At 41.7% G+C, this 17,220-nt stretch overlaps 2 protein-coding genes, 1 non-coding gene and 1 pseudogene across 7 annotated transcripts in view; 3 read left to right on the plus strand and 1 right to left on the minus strand.

Moving 5' to 3' along the window:
- The window catches only part of INTS14 (integrator complex subunit 14), a 33,188-nt gene extending 29,765 nt beyond the window's left edge, over positions 1–3,423 (plus strand). For 2 of the 4 annotated variants that reach the window (XM_033189723.1, XM_033189724.1), the window contains exons 11-12: positions 160–225; positions 2,521–3,398. In XM_033189723.1, coding sequence (XP_033045614.1) covers positions 160–225; positions 2,521–2,772 — 318 coding nt within the window. In that variant the 3' untranslated portion in view covers positions 2,773–3,398. Of the gene's footprint in view, positions 1–159; positions 226–2,520 lie in introns of all 4 variants that reach the window. The other 2 variants (XM_033189722.1, XM_033189725.1) reach the window with 2 other exon arrangements.
- A 400-nt stretch (positions 3,424–3,823) lies between these two features.
- The window catches only part of HACD3 (3-hydroxyacyl-CoA dehydratase 3), a 49,670-nt gene continuing 36,273 nt past the window's right edge, over positions 3,824–17,220 (minus strand). Inside the window, exons 8-11 of the mRNA XM_033189726.1 lie at positions 11,941–12,053; positions 10,491–10,597; positions 9,778–9,909; positions 3,824–5,864 (exon numbers count right to left, since the gene is read on the minus strand). Of these exons, the coding sequence (XP_033045617.1) occupies positions 5,788–5,864; positions 9,778–9,909; positions 10,491–10,597; positions 11,941–12,053 (429 nt within the window). The 3' untranslated portion in view covers positions 3,824–5,787. The remainder of the gene's footprint in view (positions 5,865–9,777; positions 9,910–10,490; positions 10,598–11,940; positions 12,054–17,220) is intronic.
- On the plus strand, positions 11,074–11,174 carry LOC117071929. Its single transcript, XR_004432650.1, has one exon. It is a non-coding gene; the product is annotated as a small nucleolar RNA U13 (small nucleolar RNA).
- Positions 14,535–15,031, plus strand: LOC117070489 (annotated as a pseudogene). Its single transcript, XR_004431938.1, has one exon. The product of XR_004431938.1 is annotated as a histone H3.3A-like (transcript).

A 17,220-nucleotide genomic window follows, 5' to 3' on the forward strand; every position in this document is an offset into this window, starting at 1 on the left:
TAATGTTGAACTGACATTAACACAGAAGGGATCCTCATCTTGACATTGTAGTTCTGTTCTCATTTTCATTTCTTTAAACATTTAGATCCATTCTTTTATATTATTTCCCCTTTTTACCACAGAATTCTAATGTTGGATTTTTTTTTTTACCCTTAATAGACAGATGTACAGAAGATTTTAAGGAATGCAAGGAAACTACCTGAAAAAACACAGACATTCTATAAGGTGAGACAGTTAGAATATAGTGGAAGAGGATGTGCCTCAAATATGGTTCATAATAGAAGAACTGTGAGATGGCAGTGTGAATATGAGCAGGGATTAGAGATGTGTGACTTGTGCCTCAGTTTTTTCAAATAAACTCAGTAAAAGTGATAGGTCTGTTCCTTCCCTAAAATCCAAAAATTAGAAGGGTTTAAATGGCCTCATTCTGTACAGGCAGAGGGTTTTTCTGTGTTGGGGCTGCTGTGAATGAATGACTGATGGAAGCAGCTGAGAGGACCTGTGGGTCATAGCCCTGAACTCTTCTCATCACTCCTATATGGGTATCCAGGCCAACGCCAGGCAACCAATGTATGTGGCTTCCTGGATGGGGAATTGTCCGGAACATTCTTTTTTTTTTTCTTGAGACAGAGTCGTACTGTTGCCCAGGCTGGAGTGCCATGGTGTGATCTTGGGTCACTGCAACTTCTGCCTCATGCATTCAAGTGATTCTCCTGCCTCAGCCTCCCAAGTAGCTGGTACTACAGGCACGTGCCACCACGCCCAGCTAATTTTTGTTTTGTTTTTGTGTTTGTTTTTTGAGACAGAGTCTCACTTTGTCAGCCAGGCTGGAGTGCAGTAGCACGATCTCAGCTCACTGCAACCTCTGCCTCCCGGGCTCAAGCAATTCTCTTGCCTCAGCCTCCCAAGTAGCTAGTATAAACAGGTGTGCCACCGTGCCCAGCTGATTTCTGTATTTTTAATAGAGACGGGGGTTTCACCATGGTGGCCAGGCTGGTCTTGAACTCCTGACCTTGGGTAATCCGCCCGCCTCAGTCTCCCAAAGTGCTGGGATTACAGGTGTGAGCCACCATTCCAGGCCTAATTTTTGTATTTTTAGTAGAGATGGGGTTTCGCTATGTTCGCCAGGCCTCTCTCAAACTCCTGACCTCAGGTGATCCACCCGCCTCGCCCTCCCAAAAGTGCTGGGATCACAAGCGTGAGCCACCCCACCCGGTCACCCCAGAACATTCTTACTGCACCAGAGAATCTGCTTCTAGGAATGACATCTGACATTACACATTTATGAATTGCAGAGGAGATGGCCCTCCAGAATCATATGTAGCTAATCCAGAACCATTGGTGAAGAGACTATTAAGTTACAGGGGGTGGGGTAGAGTGAGGAACATTTAGGTTTGCTCCTTGATTCTCCCCTATTGTTCTGGTGTTTGGCTGGAATTAAATTAAGTGCAGCATAAAGCATGTCATTTGTGTCATAGCTTTCTAATTCTAAAATATGGCACACACAGCCTCAGGCTAGCATCTTAACGGGAGAAGATACATGCTACTTTGTCTGGGTGTTATCTCATTACCTTTATGTCACTGTTGTCTTCAAACCTAATTATGTAGTAAGCTGGTGAAATAAAACAGCTTTAATCAGAGTTCAACTGCAGAGCTTCTCAGCCAGCCAGGCCCCTCCCTAACTGAAGCCCATAATCCATGCAGTCCATCCTCCCTGCAGAGCTTCCTACAGTCATCAGCTATTTACTCATGATGACACACTTGCTTGGCCTTCTTAACTTTCCACTTTTTTAACAGATAATAGTAGAAAGATAGTCAGAGAGCCCATTTCTCTTTTCTGGTTTTATATCATTCTATATATTAGAGCTCAAAAGGGCCTAGAGAAACTGCTTCAGCCCCTGCAGTGGGTAAGGAAGGGGTTATTCTCCTCATTTTATAAATGAGGCCTTTGAGACCCAGAGAGGCTATACAACTTGCCCAGACCACTCCACTAAGGGGTTGTTGGAGCACTTCTTATTTCTCTGCTTCTATCACTAACCAGCCTTTCTTTTTGTTGGTGTTTCCACTCTGACTCCTCCAGGGCCTCCTCTGAGCCTGTTCATTGTCTTACTCTGAGGCCCTGCCACAGTGGGGTTAAGAGCCTTTTCAGATTGAGGGCAAGTCTTTTCCATACCTAAATAACAAGGGGAAAGTACTCCTCCTTAGAGTTAGGAGTAATGAAATGATGGATGCAAAGTGCTGACTACTACGTGTGGCATAAATGCTCATTAACTGTGATGATGACGTTGTTTCATTCAGCTCACTGTCTTCCTTAGCCAGCTTCTGGTCACCTGCAGAGGAACCACTTCCCAGTAAAACTATCACATTCTTGTTACTGGCATCCCTAAATAAACATTTGTTCTCATAGAAAATTGCTCCCTGAAGTTCAGTCAAGGAGAACTTATTTCTAAGCTGAGCACTTAGAAAGTATGTGTTGAGAACACATTTCAGGAGCGTTGGTGATTTTCTGTCTTGTTTCAGGAGCTGAACCGTTTGCGAAAGGCCGCTCTAGCCTTTGGTTTCCTGGACCTGCTGAAAGGGGTGGCTGATATGCTGGAAAGGGAATGCACACTGCTGCCTGAAACAGCCCACCCTGATGCTGCATTCCAGCTGACCCATGCTGCCCAGCAGCTCAAACTGGCAAGTACCAGCACCTCCGAGTATGCCGCTTATGACCAGAACATCACACCTTTGCACACGGACTTCTCTGGGAGCAGCACTGAAAGAATTTGAAACTGACTTTTGGAGCTTTCCTTCTTTTTTCATTTCAACTGAAAATGATTTAGGTAAAAACCTTTCCAGTATGTTCACCTCTGGAATAGCCACCCAAAGACCTTCCTGAGGCTGCCTCAGAAGCACCATGTGCTGTTTTGAATGACTCTACTAGTATGAGAAGGATGTGAAGGTGGTTGGCTGGTTGGGCTTTAACTTCCTGGGACTCATAATTTTTAAGCTTGGAAGATAGCTGCTGTTCCCATGGGCACATTTCCTGAGAAGCTTGAAGGACTGATGAGCATAGAGCACCCCTGCCTTCCTCAGAAACCTGATCAGCAAGGGCTCTCTGGCTTCCTGAAAGCTTCACCTCTTCTCTCCAGTTTATATCTCAACTGTAAGGGCATTTTCAAGCTTCTGTTCATGGAATGAGCAACTCAGACTGTCTGGAGCTTGCTGAGTACAAACACAACACCACTAAGTTTCAGAACTTTCCTTAGAACTTGGGCAAAATGTGGTGGTAACTCTTAGGTGCTTTTGGTGTCTCTTGAGATTCTAACTTTTAAAGAGCAACCATTAATGTGTAAAATGAGTCCTATTTCTTCAAGGTTTTTTTCTTTAATGACAACAAAATATTTGATTTTCTATAAAATGGTTTCACTATGAAACTAAGACCTTTCTTTGTCTTTTGGTCTGTCTTATCACTTTAATATAATTTCAACTTTCTAAGTGGCATAGATTCACAAATCATGAGGTTTCCTTATTTCTGACAGTGATTAGGCCTCATTGCCTAAGCAAGGTTCTGGCTAGATAATCCTGACAGATCACTGATTCCAAAGTTAATTATGGTTCCAATTTACCAGCTAGCATTATGACTCTGGGCAACTTCTCGAGGCTTTGTCTGCATCATCAGTGTTTTTCAGTTGCACCACCTTCCATGTAACTCTCAGGCTTCAACCAGAGCAACTGTTTTTGGTTTAACATGCTGAACTGCTACATAATATTTTGCCTGAACAAAGGACTTTATCACTAACAGAAAACCACTAGACTAAATTATCTTTATGCACAGTCATTAGAATTTTGATTGTAAATGTTTTAATAGAAATACACAATCTTTCACTTTCTCAGACGGCAATAAAGGGATTTGTAACAATCACTAAGAATACAGAATTTGCCACGACGATGCAGCATAATCTACTGCAAAGCTGATCTGCCCAATTACACATAGTCAGCTGCAAGAATATCAGAAATCAATGCAAACAAGTATTGACAGGTGTTACAGACATGCAAACTATCCTTCAATGCAACGAATTTTTAAGAAATCAGCTAGCCTATGTTAATCAGATGTTTTAGGTCAAACCAAGTTTCCATCTTGGGCTCAGTGAAATGGTATTAACTCATTGAGTCTCTTTTCCCCCAGGAATGTTGGGAATGGCAGAACAGAAAGAGCTATCACTCCTTAAATTCTTCTGTGCAAGTGTTACTCCAACACTTATTTTACTTGGTTTACTTGGAATGTATGAGAGGAAACTGAAGTTTTTTACAATGGCCAACTGTATGTCTAAATTTTCAGTTCTCCTTTTTGTGAGTTTCCTGCCAGAAATCCTTGTTAAAGGATCAGCGGTGTTCACCCCAAAGTTCTCGCTGTTTTCAGTGTTCTACGGCAGATGGGTTTTAAAAAGCCAACTGAACAGCAGCAGAATGAAGTTATTTTTGAGGTCTATGCAAAAAATGTAGTCCCATCACTCATTCACCACTCACTAGAACAAGTATACAAGTAAATGGACTCAGCCAGTGCAGGAGATGGAAGGCTGCCATTTTTTGTGTTTGTGCACAGCCTAAGACAGTTTGGAGGTGTGTTTGGCCTACTCTAATGTTTCTAGTTTGTCAAAGGCTGTACACGGTGTTACTGCCAGTTTGATCTACATACTGTGTTCCCTTTGGATCCCTGCTACCATTTGGACCGTGTGTGTGTGTGTGTGTGGTTTGGTTTTTTTGAGACAGCGTCTTGCACTGTCACCCCGGCTGCAGTGCAGTGGCAATCTCGGCTCACTGCAGCCTTGACCTCCTGGGCTCGGGATCCTCCCTTCTCAGCCTCTTGAGTAGCTGGGACTACAGGTGTGTGCCACCACACTCAGCTAATATTTTTATTTTTTGTAGAGATAGGGGTCTCACTATGTTGCCCAGGCTGGTCTTGAACTCCTGGCTTCAAGTGATGCTCCCACCTAGGTGTCCCAAAGTGCTGGGATTACAGGTGTGAGCCACATTCCTGGCTGAGTTTGGAACTTGTAATCTTACTGTTTTCTAAATAATGTTTCATTTTTCTTCAGTGTTGAAAATAGTTGATTTACTTAAGAATGGCATGAACATGATGTTCCAAGATTCTGATTAGTTTCTTTCAAAGCATTCTGTGCCTCTTCAATGCCCACATTACTGAGCACTATAATAATAGATGTTGTTAGGCCAAAGGATGTCACATGTAAAACATGTTCTCCAGCCCCACTCTTAGAAATGTTTTATCAATGACTCAGTCTACTTCACTTTCAAAAAGTCAATGCCATCCCACTAAACAAGTAACCCCTTAGGTATAGAATAATTAAGTCCTGCCTGAGTCACTTTAACAGTCTTCTATAGAGTGACATAATCTTGCTTTTTTTCAGAAGCAATAGCTGAAAAGAACAAATCTCAACTGTAAGAACCGTCAGTACATTGTAGGGATAAAGCACTTCTTGAAAAAAAAATCTCTGGCATGAATTAGACAGACTGAACATGAGACAGGGTTGGGGTGGGCTGAGCCTTTTGGTGTCATTAACTGAATACACAAGAATGAACCTCTCATCAGATATCAGGAATCCATGTCATGCAATTACTACAAGATAACAGTAAATTCAGGAATGTTACTGGGGAAAAGGAAGATAGCCTCACTGAGAATTTAATCATTTAACATTAAAAAAACTTTTACATTGGTACAAGAAGGTAAAACTGTAAGAATCAGATTAGGCTCAAACTGGCAAGAAGCCATCTAAATCTTTCTTTTTAGTGGATCTTTTTCTTTTTTTGTCCATAGCGCCGTCTGCGCTGTTTATAAAGGTGACGAAAATTTATGTATAACCCTGAAAAAGAAAAGAGATCAGTTAGAAATTAGAGTCTTTGTCTATTTATAACCAGAAGCTCTTGTGGCAGGGACAGTATCTAGCTGTCTGTCATATCCCACAGCAAAAAGCTCATTGCAGCAGCTCAGGAAGGAGTACAACTTAGAACAAATTAACAATAGACACAAACCAATTTTTCCCCAGTGTGTTTATTTATTTCTTACTATTTTTGCGACAGAGTCTCATTCCGTCGCCCAGGCTGGAGTGCAGTGGCACAATCTCAGCTCACTGCAACCTCCGCCTCCCAGGTTCAAGCAATCATCCTGCCTCAGCCTCCTGAGTAGCTGGGATTACAGGCGTCCACCACCATGCCTGGCTAATTTTTTGTATTTTTAGTAGAGGTGGGGTTTCATCATGTTGGTCAGGCTGGTCTCAAACTCCTGACCTCAAATGATATGGCCGGCTTGGCCTCCCAAAGTATTGGGATTACAGGCATAAGCCACCACACCCAGCCTCCCAGTGGGTTTAAAACATATTTTTTTTCCTTATAAAATTTTCAAACACGCAGAAGATTAAATCATTGTACAGTGAACACCTAGATTTACTGCTTTGTACTATATTGGCTGTATCACATCCCTATTCATCTATTTATCTCTTCAGCCATCTCATTTTTTATGCACTTCAGTGTTCAGTTTCGGATATCAATATACCTCACCCACCCAATTCTTCACGTAGGTATAGTTTGATATTCTTTCTTTTACAGTAAAATGTACATACAATGAAATGCAGAAATCTAAAGTGCAGAAACAACCTAATTTTTAATTCAAGGCTGGGCACAGTGGCTCACGCCTGTAATCCCAGCACTTCGGGAGACCAAGGTGGGTGGATCACCTGAGGTCAGGAGTTTGAGACCAGCCTGGCCAACATGGTGATATCCCATCTCTACTAAAAATACAAGAATCAGCCAGGCGTGGTGACAGGTGCCTGTAATCCCAGCTACTCTGGAGGCTGAGGCAAGAGAATTGCTTCACCTCTTGAGGCAGAGGTTGCAGTGAGCAAAGATCGTGCCACTGCACTCCAGCCTGGGCGACAAAGCAAGACTTTGTCTCACAAAAAAAAAAAAAAAAAAAAAAAAAGAAAAGTCCTCTGACCTAGATACCAGTGTTAACTAGCTGTTTATGCTGCTTCAAAATTATAAATGTGAATTTAGGATTTATTTCATTCTAAAGAATAAGAAAAGAGCAACTATGTATTTATTATAAGCAAACTAGATATGAACATAAAATCTTGCAAATTAGAGTGTACAACAGTATAAACAACACAAAGAAAGATAGTAAGGCAATGCACTTTAAAATATTTCCACCCCTCTACCCTGTTTACTAAAGTATTTTAAATGTCTTTCCAGTATTTATTCCTCTTTATCTTATGCTCATTTCATGGGGCCTAGTTATACTGAATTTATACAGTAATAAAGGTAAAAAGCTGTCTTTAATGAGTACATTTTCTGAACTGAGGGTTCCTCTCTTCAAGGGCAAAACATTTTGATATTTTTGGTTGGCAATCTTTCTTAAGTGGATTATGCCCTTTGCTGAAATAGAAAAAAAGAAGTAGACGTTAACCTTTTGCAAATGATGTGGGCCTACAATGTATACTATTTAACTGTACATCTGCCATGCACTGGTACACTAAGGGGCTCCTAACACTATGGTGTTAAGTCTCTCCTCCCCCAACACTAAATGACCAAGACCACTGGGCTTTCTGGCTTCCTGGGCTTACCTTGCATGGTCTTCCTCTCACTGTCCGGGGTAGCAAGCCTCAACAACGATCTCAACAACCTCTACCTCCCGTTATTTCATACTTTTGTGTAGTCCCCTCCCATGTTATACTGGGTTGGTCTGTGTGATGGTTTGTCACTTCTGAGATTAGGCACTGTGGCTTCTGGCTCTCTCTCTCTAACCAATTGCTCTGGGTGGGGGAAGCCATGCCATGAGTAGCCATATGGAGAGGGGCTATGGCAAGAAACCGAAGCCTCCTGTCAACAGTCACAAGAGTGAGCTTGGAGCAGATCCTCCAGCCCCAGTCAAGTCTACAGAAACTGCAGCCCCAGCTGACAGCCTGACTGAAACCTCATGAGACCCTGAGCCAGTACCACCCAGCCAGGCTGCTTCCTGACCTTCGAAAACTATGTGAGATAATAACTGTTTATTGTTTTCAGCTGCTAAGTTTTGGGGTCATTTGTTACACAGCAATAGAGAACTAATACACTATTGTTGCATCCTGCTGTGGCTAGGAGACTGGACAGTTATATTTATTTAGGGCTACCTTAAGTCTCTTGTGAAATAAAGCAAGGAAATATATAAATTACCACTAAAATGTATCAGAACTTTAAAGAGTCCTTATAGTTAGCAGCTTGTCTTATCATTAAACGTGTAAAGTTCTATGTATGATAATCAGTGTTTTCTCCTCTCAATATATTTAATGACAAACTTCCTTTCATTCTGACTTTTTATGTTCTTAGTTGTCATATTCAAATCAATAAGTATTAAATAGTCTGCTCTTAAAGGGAAAAAATTACTTGTTTTTCTCAAATTGTATTTAACCTACATATAAGAATGTATGTATTTTCACATCTACATATAGAATATGGATAACATGGATAGAATCATGTATAGTTGCATTTAGAAATTACCAAATATTGATTACTAATAAAATTTTTTTTTGAGACAGAGTCTCGCTCTGTCACACAGGCTGGAGTGCAGTGGCACAATCTCGGTTCATTGTAACCTCTGCCTCCTGGGTTCAAGCAATTCTCCTGCCTCAGCCTCCCAAGTAGCTGGAATTACAGGCATGCGCCACCATGCCCAGCTAATTTTTGTATTTTTAGTAGAGATGGGGTTTCGCCATGTTGGCCAGATTGGTCTTAAACTCCTGACCTCAAGTGATCTGCCCACCTCATCCTCCCAAAGTGCTGGAATTACAGACATAAGCCACCATACCCAGCCTCTAATAAAAATTTAACAACAACAACAACAAAATCCTTATAGTTAGGAAATCTTTTAAATTTGTCATATTTGTAATAATTTAGGTTTATTTCTTTTTCCCTTCTGTTCTTAGTTTTTATAAAGTAAGGCAGGAATTTATGATTTTACATAAACAGAAATTAATAAGTCAGCAGGTTTTCCATGAGGAGCAGAGAACTTTCCTACTGTGAGGTGGAAGGCTTTACGACAACCCTTGGCTGCTCAGAGGCCTTTATTCCCTTCTCCCTTCCTTGCTGCCAGTTGTCTTATCACCTCCATAAACTCTGGCTGAGGAATGTGCTACTGAAATTAGTAATAGTGGGAGCTTCTTAGTCTATTTTAAAAGAGCTCCTTACTTTTTTTTTTGAGACAGAGTCCCGCTCTGTTGCCCAGGATGGAGTGCAATGGCATAATCTCAGCTCACTGCAACCTCTGCCTCCCGGGTTCAAGCAATTCTCCTGCCTCAGACTCCTGATTAGCTGGGATTACAGGCACCTGCCACCACGCCCAGCTAATTTTTGTATTTTTAGTAGAGATGGGATTTCACCATGTTGGTCAGGCCAGTCTCGAACTCCTGACCTCATGATCCGCCAGCCTCAGCCTCCCAAAGTGCTGGGATTACAGGTGTGAGCCACCATGCCTATCCCCTGACATTGTTTTAAACAAGAAATATCTTATGATATATTCCCAATCACCAAGAGCACTTAAAGAACATACTTCAACCACTGGAGATTTAGAAAAGAAATATTTCCTTACCACAGCACATTCCCCTAGTGGGTCTGTTTTTGCAAAGTAATCCTTCTCTAATTCTATCCCAAAAGAATTCTCATATGGACTTTTACATTTCTGAATGACTTATTTCTACTCTCTAAGAAGTGACAAGAAAAAGTCTGTATTACAGAATCAATACTTACCTAAAAATATCATTATAAGATAAATCTGAAGAAAAAAGGAAAATCTAACTTTGATTTTCAATGGATATGGCAACATGAAACTGAATCGTCCTGTCTCATTGAATATTGGAATGGACTGAATCACTGAGATAGCTGAAAACAGAAACAAGAACTTGTTAGAAGCAAATGAAACAGTCACATCTAATGACAGGAACTTCCAGCCCTAATACTCTGAAGTTTCAGTTCTGGGTGTGCTAGAAAGGCTTCCTCCTCCCTTTGTACAGAAAGCTCATGCCTCTTCTTTTTTTCCCCTAGTTTTCTAAGAGATCAGCCTCCAATCTGTCAACAGAGAGACAGATGAAGAAGTCATGGCAGTGGGCTGCTTCTATTCTATAAAATGGAGAGGAAAAATCCCTAGCTGACTTATGTACAAGATGTTTGTCAGAATGAAATAAAGTCGTCAGTAAGAACCCCCTTTGGAATACTAAAAGCATCATACAAATGGGAAACATACAGGACAGGACCACCTGACTTTCCAATGTTACAAAATGAGCTGCTTTTTTGGAACAGTCTGGGTACCAGGAGTATTATGGAAGGAAGCCCATGCAAAGAAATCCCTGAAAAGTCCAACACTTCCATTTATCGGACTAAGGCCAGGGAAGAAAGGACTGGTCTCTCAGCCTCTGGGCACCCCCTGGAGCTAAGCTATGAAAGCTAAGAGTCCCTGAGAGTACCTTCCGCCAAACATCCCAGTGGATATAAGGGAATCCACAGAGTGTAACGAAGCCATGTGAGCACCTTCCAATCCATGTCAATGCACGTCAGCATGTAGAAGGAGTACCTATTGAAAATAAGTGATTCCAACGTGAAAAGGCGCTTCAGGTTCTGAATGTGACCTTAGAATATCATTTAAATAGATGAATTATATTTCTCAGTTAGCCACACATGGTTTCTTCAGAACAGAATTATAAAGCTGGCTATCAACCCATAAACTTGTCACACTACGCCCTAAATTTTCAAAGGATGTGAACTCTCTTTAATGGCAGACTAAGTTTGGGTCTCAAAGGAACCCTCTTTATTCGGTATAGGGACTGGATACTCAGACATTGTTTGGCTTTATTCCTAGTGCTGATCTACATTCCCAGTAGGTAAGGATATTAGATACTTTATTTCTGGATAAGTAAGTTGTTAGCAAAATTAGAGTATACAAAAGACCTCTAATCTAGAATCAGACATACTCTATTTTAAAAGATATCCCTTGAGAAAAGAAATGTTCCTTCTCAAACAGTAAACATTGCATTAAGGACACATAATCTGATCCTTTTATAGCTCATAAGTGTGATAATTGGATTTTCCCTCTCCTGTGTGAGATGTGCTTCCCTCAAACCTTGTTACATCAGCACATTACCTGTCTGATTTGAAAAACATAGGACCTATAATCTGTTTTACCTTTATATTAAGGCTATTAGAGGGTACACTGGGTGCCATGGGACACAGACCATGGTTAAGACACAATTTAAGGCTGCTATGGCCTGTTCCCCCTCTCAACTACCAACTTTGTCAAAGTACCACCAAACCTGGAGCTGAAGAGTTCATTTGCAAAATCCTTGCTCCAGCTGACTGAAAGGGAAGAAATATGGAGTGTGTATGATCTGGTAAAGAAGAATACATCTACTTTAACTAGATCAATTTCTTAAAAGGTATTTATTCTACTAACAACCGAGAATGGGAAAATTAGGTTAGAGGCCATTTCAAACTTCAATAATCTTATAGTATAAGATTCATTTCTATCATCCCTTAAATTTAGTCTTAAACTAGTTCTATCCAACCTGGATTGCTCCTTCAACCTCATGTTTCTTCAGCCCTTTCAATAATTTTTCCATGTGGATGGGTCCTCTCTTTCCAAGATCCTGAAGATCCTGACGTCATGGTAAGATGAGTCTTCCCTTTCTCTGGTTCTCCTCTTCTGCTCCCTAGTATCCGGTCTGGTATTATGATCCAATGACGGCTTTAAAAAAATCTGCCTCAACTTTGCAGAGCACATAAATGCAACCAGAATTCTCCACATATGTAATCTTAGTCCCAAACCAAATGAGACTCTGGCTAAGATAACAACTCCCTCAAGAACAGAGCTGCTGCAAAGAGGGAGAAGCATTCAAACACCATCCTGGCATTTCTACCTACCTGAAAATTTCAATTGTGCTCCACAAATAAAACACAAAGAAAACCACAGCTTTGTTCTGCATTTCTTCCATGGTGCCAAAGATGATAAACAAAATAAAATTTCTTCCAAGAAGCTATTAGAAAGACCCAAAAGAGAAAAAAGTTAATAACATATATGTAAAGTTATACAAATGTGTTATCTGAAACCTAACCCCACTAAATGCAAGGCAAATAGAAAAGACTAAGCTCTACCAGTTTAATCCTGCTCCAGTTCTGGAACAAGCAGAGTGCCCAAACCAGTCTTTGTGACTAGATAGGTACAGTATTTTGTGTGTGTAACTATATCATAAATCGTTTCCTTAAAATACACACACATGTTCAAACACAGTCTAAAGAATATTGCCAAATAAACATTTGAGTTTACATAACCCAAGTTAAGAAATAGAGCACTACAAACGTGAGACCCCTATAAGTAATGACTATCATGTGTTAATCATTCCACGGTTTTTCTTTTTTTTTTGAGACAGGGTCTCGCTCCATCACCCAGGCGGGAGTGCAGTGGCACAATCATGGCTCACTGCAGCCTTGAACTTCTAGGTTCAAGAAATCCTCCCACTTGAGCCTCTCAAGCAGCTGGGATCACAGGTGTGTACTACCACACTGGCTAATTTTATTTTTTTTTTGTAGAGACGGGGTCTCACTGTGTTGGCCAGGCTTGCTCAAACTCTTGGGCTCAAGTGATCCTCTCACCTCAGCCTCCCAGAGTGCTGGGATTATAGGCATGAGCCACTGCGCCTGGCCCATGGCTTTTCTTTATGGCTTACTGCTTGTGTATGTATTCCTGAACAGTACATTGTTTCATTTTGCCTGTTTTAAAACTTTTTGAAATCATTCTATATGTATTATTCTGTGACTTGCTTCTTACTCAGGGTTATGGGCCAGAGACTCATCTATGTTGATGCATGTGGCTATAGTCCACTCATTTTCACCATGGCAAGACATTTCAATATACGATAGACATTCTATTCTTCATAGATATATGAGTTGTCTGTTTCTGGGTTTTATTCTGTTCCCGTGGTCTATGTGACTATCTTTGTACCGTACAACGTGGTATTAGCTACTAAATCTTTATACTGTCTTGATTTCTTACAGGGTAAGTCCCCAACTTGAGCTCTTCTTTAGAGAATATTCTCAACCCTTTGCTTTTTATTCCCCCATTTAAAAAATTGTGGTAAAATACACATAACGGCCAGGTGCAGTGGCTCATGCCTGTAATACCAGCACTTTGGAAGGCCAAGGTGGGCAGATCACTTGAGGTCAGGAAAGAAAGAAAGAAAGAAAAGAAACTGTGACCCATTAAACAATAACTCCCCACTCAGCCAGCCCCTGGGAAACACCATTCTACTTTCTGTTTCTATGATTTTGACTATTTTAACTACCTCATATAAGCAGAATCATCCAGTATTTGACTTTCTGTGACTGGCTTATTTCACTTAGAATAGTTTCCTTAAGGTTCATCCATGTTGTAGCATACCTGAGAGTTTCCTTCATTTTTAAGGCTACATAATATCCCATTGTATGTATGTAACAGTCGTTCTTACCCATTCATCTGTAGATGAATACTTGGGTTGCTTGCACATTTTAGCTATTGAAAATGATGCTACAGCCAGGCGCGGTGGCTCAAGCCTGTAATCCCAGCACTTTGGGAGGCCGAGGCGGGCGGATCACAAGGTCAGGAGATCGAGACCATCCTGGCTAACACGGTGAAACCCCGTCTCTACTAAAAAGTACAAAAAACTAGCCGGGCGAGGTGGCGGGCGCCTGTAGTCCCAGCTACTCGGGAGGCTGAGGCAGGAGAATGGCGTGAACCCGGGAGGCGGAGCTTGCAGTGAGCTGAGATCCGGCCACTGCACTCCAGCTTGGGCGACAGAGCGAGACTCCGTCTCAAAAAAAAAAAAAAAAAAAAAAATGATGCTACTATCCTGGATGGCCCTCTGTTTTTTCAAAAAACTTCAGAATTTTCTCCTCACATTCCAAAATTTTTTAGACTGTGATTGGTACTGTAGTTAATCTACAGGTAAATAAGAGAACTAACAATATTATAATATCGAGTCTTATAATTCAAGAAAATTATGTCTGTATATTTACTTTTTGTGCTCTATATTCCTTCCTGTATCTCAAACAGTTCACTAATTTTTTCTTCAGCTATGTCTAATCTACAACACAAACTATCCATTAAATTTTTATTTTTAATTTTTTTTAGACAGGGGTCTTGCTCTGTTGCCCAGGTTGGAGGGCAGTGGCATGATCACAGCTCACTGCAACATCAAACTCCTGCACTCAAGGAATCCTTCTGTCTCAGCCTCCCAAGTAGTGGGAATATAGGTGCACATCACCATGCCTGGCAAATTTTTATTTTTTTAGAAATGGGGTCTCACTATGCTGCCCAGGCTGGTCTCAAACTGCTGGCCTCAAGCAATCCTCCTGCCTCAGCTTCCCAAAGTGTGGGGATTACAGGAATGAACCACCATGGCTGGCTGTAAATTTTAAAGTTTGATTATTGTACTTTTCGTTAATAGAAGTTTTTAAGAAGTACTGCCTCGCTCACCGAGCTCCAGTCGAAGGAGAAGGGGGGTAAGTAAGGAGGTCTCTGTACCATGGCTCATACAAAGCAGACTGCCCGCAAATCGTCCGGTGGTAAAGCACCCAGGAAGCAACTGGCTACAAAAGCCGCTCGCAAGAGTGCGCCCTCTACTGGAGGGGTGAAGAAACCTCATCGCTACAGGCCTTAGTACTGTGGCGCTTCGTGAAATTAGACGTTATCAGAAGTCCACTGAACTTCTGATTCGCAAACTTCCCTTCCAGCGTCTGGTGCGAGAAATTGCTCAGGACTTTAAAACAGATCTGCGCTTCCAGAGCGCAGCTATCGGTGCTTTGCAGGAGGCAAGTGAGGCCTATCTGGTTGGCCTTTTTGAAGACACCAACCTGTGTGCTATCCATGCCAAACGTGTAACAATTATGCCAAAAGACATCCAGCTAGCACGCCGCATACGTGGAGAACGTGCTTAAGAATCCACTATGATGGGAAACATTTCATTCTCAAAAAAAAAAATTCTCTTCTTCCTGTTATTGGTAGCTCTGAACGTTATTTTTTTTCCATGGGGTCAAAAGGTACCTAGGTATATGATTGCGAGTGGAAAAATAGGGGACAGAAATCAGGTATTGGCAGTTTTTCCATTTTCATTTGTGTGTGAATTTTTAATATAAATGCAGAAGCGTAAAGCATTAATGCAAGTTAAAATGTTTCAGTGAACAAGTTTCAGCGGTTCAACTTTATAATAATTATAAATAAACCTGTTAAATTTTTCAAAAAAAAAAAAAAAAGAAGTACTGCCTTCATCTATGCAAGGTGGGAGGAAACCAAGTACATTTCTTTTTTTTTTTTTTTTTTTTTTGTTGTTGTTGTTGAGACGGAGTCTCGCTCTGTCGCCCAGGCTGGAGTGCAGTGGCCGGATCTCAGCTCACTGCAAGCTCCGCCTCCCGGGTTTACGCCATTCTCTCGCCTCAGCCTCCCAAGTAGCTGGGACTACAGGCGCCCGCCATCTCGCCCGGCTAATTTTTTTTGTATTTTTTTAGTAGAGACGGGGTTTCACCGTGTTAGCCAGGATGGTCTCGATCTCCTGACCTCGTGATCCGCCCGTCTCGGCCTCCCAAAGTGCTGGGATTACAGGCTTGAGCCACCGCGCCCGGCGGAAACCAAGTACATTTCTAACTAAGGAGACTGAAGGTAGGTTTTTCAGCTCCTGCCTAAGAGTCAAATTTCCCTAGTCTTAAAGCTATTTATAACTTTGTTATTTCATGAGGATATTATAAAAAATGAAATAGACCAGAAATAGTAAAAGTCTACTTTGATAAATATCCCTGAGGTTTTAAATGTTCTTTCTTCTTCAGGTAAAATAATGCTATTCCTGTACAAATAGGTGTTTTTACTAATTGAGACTTCTTAGCAAAATGTAACATTCAGATATGTTTTGGCTGTGTCCCCGTTCAAATGTCAACTTGAATTGTATCTCCCAGAATTCCCACGTTATGGGAGGGACCCAGGGGGAGGTAAATGAATCATAGGGGCCAGTCTTTCCTGTGCTATTCTCATGTTAGTGAATAAATCTCAAAAGATCTGGGGGGCTTATCAGGGGTTTCTGCTTTTGTTTCTTCCTCATTCTCTCTTGCCACCGCCATGTAAGAAGTGCCTTTTGCCCTGCACCATGACTGTGAGACCTTCCCCAGCCACATGGAACTGTAAATCCAATTAAACCTCTTTCTTTTGTAAATTGCCTGGTCTCGGGTATGTCTTTATCAGCAGAGGGAAAACGGACTAATAACAGTAAATCGGTACCAGTAAAGTTGGACGTTGCTGAAAAGATACCTGAAAGTGTGGAAGTGACTTTGGAACCGGGTAACAGACAGAGGTTGGAACAGTTTGGAGGGCTCAGAAGAAGACAGGAAAATGTGGATAAGTTTGGAACCTCATAGAGATTTGTTGAAGGGCTTTGACAAAAATGCTGATAGTGATATGAACAATAAAGTCCAGGCTGAGGTAGTCTCAGATGGAGATGAAGAACTTCTTGGAAGCAAAGGTGACTCTTGTTATATTTTAGCAAAGAGACTGGCAGCATTTTGCCCCTGCCCTAGAGATCTGCAGAATTCTGAACTTGAGAGAGATGATTTAGGGTATCTGGTAGGAGAAATTTCTAAGCAGAAAAGCATTCAAGAGGTGACTTGGGTACTGTTAAAGGCATTCCATTTTAAAAGAGAAACAGGAGCATAAAAGTTTGGAAAATTTGCAGCCTGATGATTCAGTAGAAAAGAAAAACCCATTTTTTGAGGAGAAGCTCAAGCTGGCTGCAGAAATTTGCATAGGTAGCAAGGAGCCTAATGTAATCCCCAAGACCATGGGGGAAATGTAATCAGGCCATGTCAGAGACCTTCACGGCAGTCCCTCCCATCCCTTGCAGGCCCAGGGTCCCCATGCTGTGTGCAACCTAGGGATTTGGTGCCCTGTGTCCCAGCTGCTCCAGCCTTGGCTGAGAGGGGCCAATGTACAGCTCAGGCTGTGGCTTCAGAGGGTGCAAGCCCCAAGCCCTGGCAGCTTCCACATGGTGGTGAGCCTGTGCGTGCAGAGAAGTCAAGAATTGAGGTTTGGGAACCTCTGCCTAGATTTCAGAAGATGTATGGAAACGCCTGGATGCCCAGGCAAAAGTTTGCTCCAGGGACGGGGCCCTCATGGAGAACCTCTGCTAG

The sequence above is a fragment of the Trachypithecus francoisi genome, unplaced genomic scaffold (genome assembly GCF_009764315.1).
Source record: "Trachypithecus francoisi isolate TF-2019V2 unplaced genomic scaffold, Tfra_2.0 Lachesis_group3, whole genome shotgun sequence".
Taxonomy (NCBI): domain Eukaryota; kingdom Metazoa; phylum Chordata; class Mammalia; order Primates; family Cercopithecidae; genus Trachypithecus; species Trachypithecus francoisi.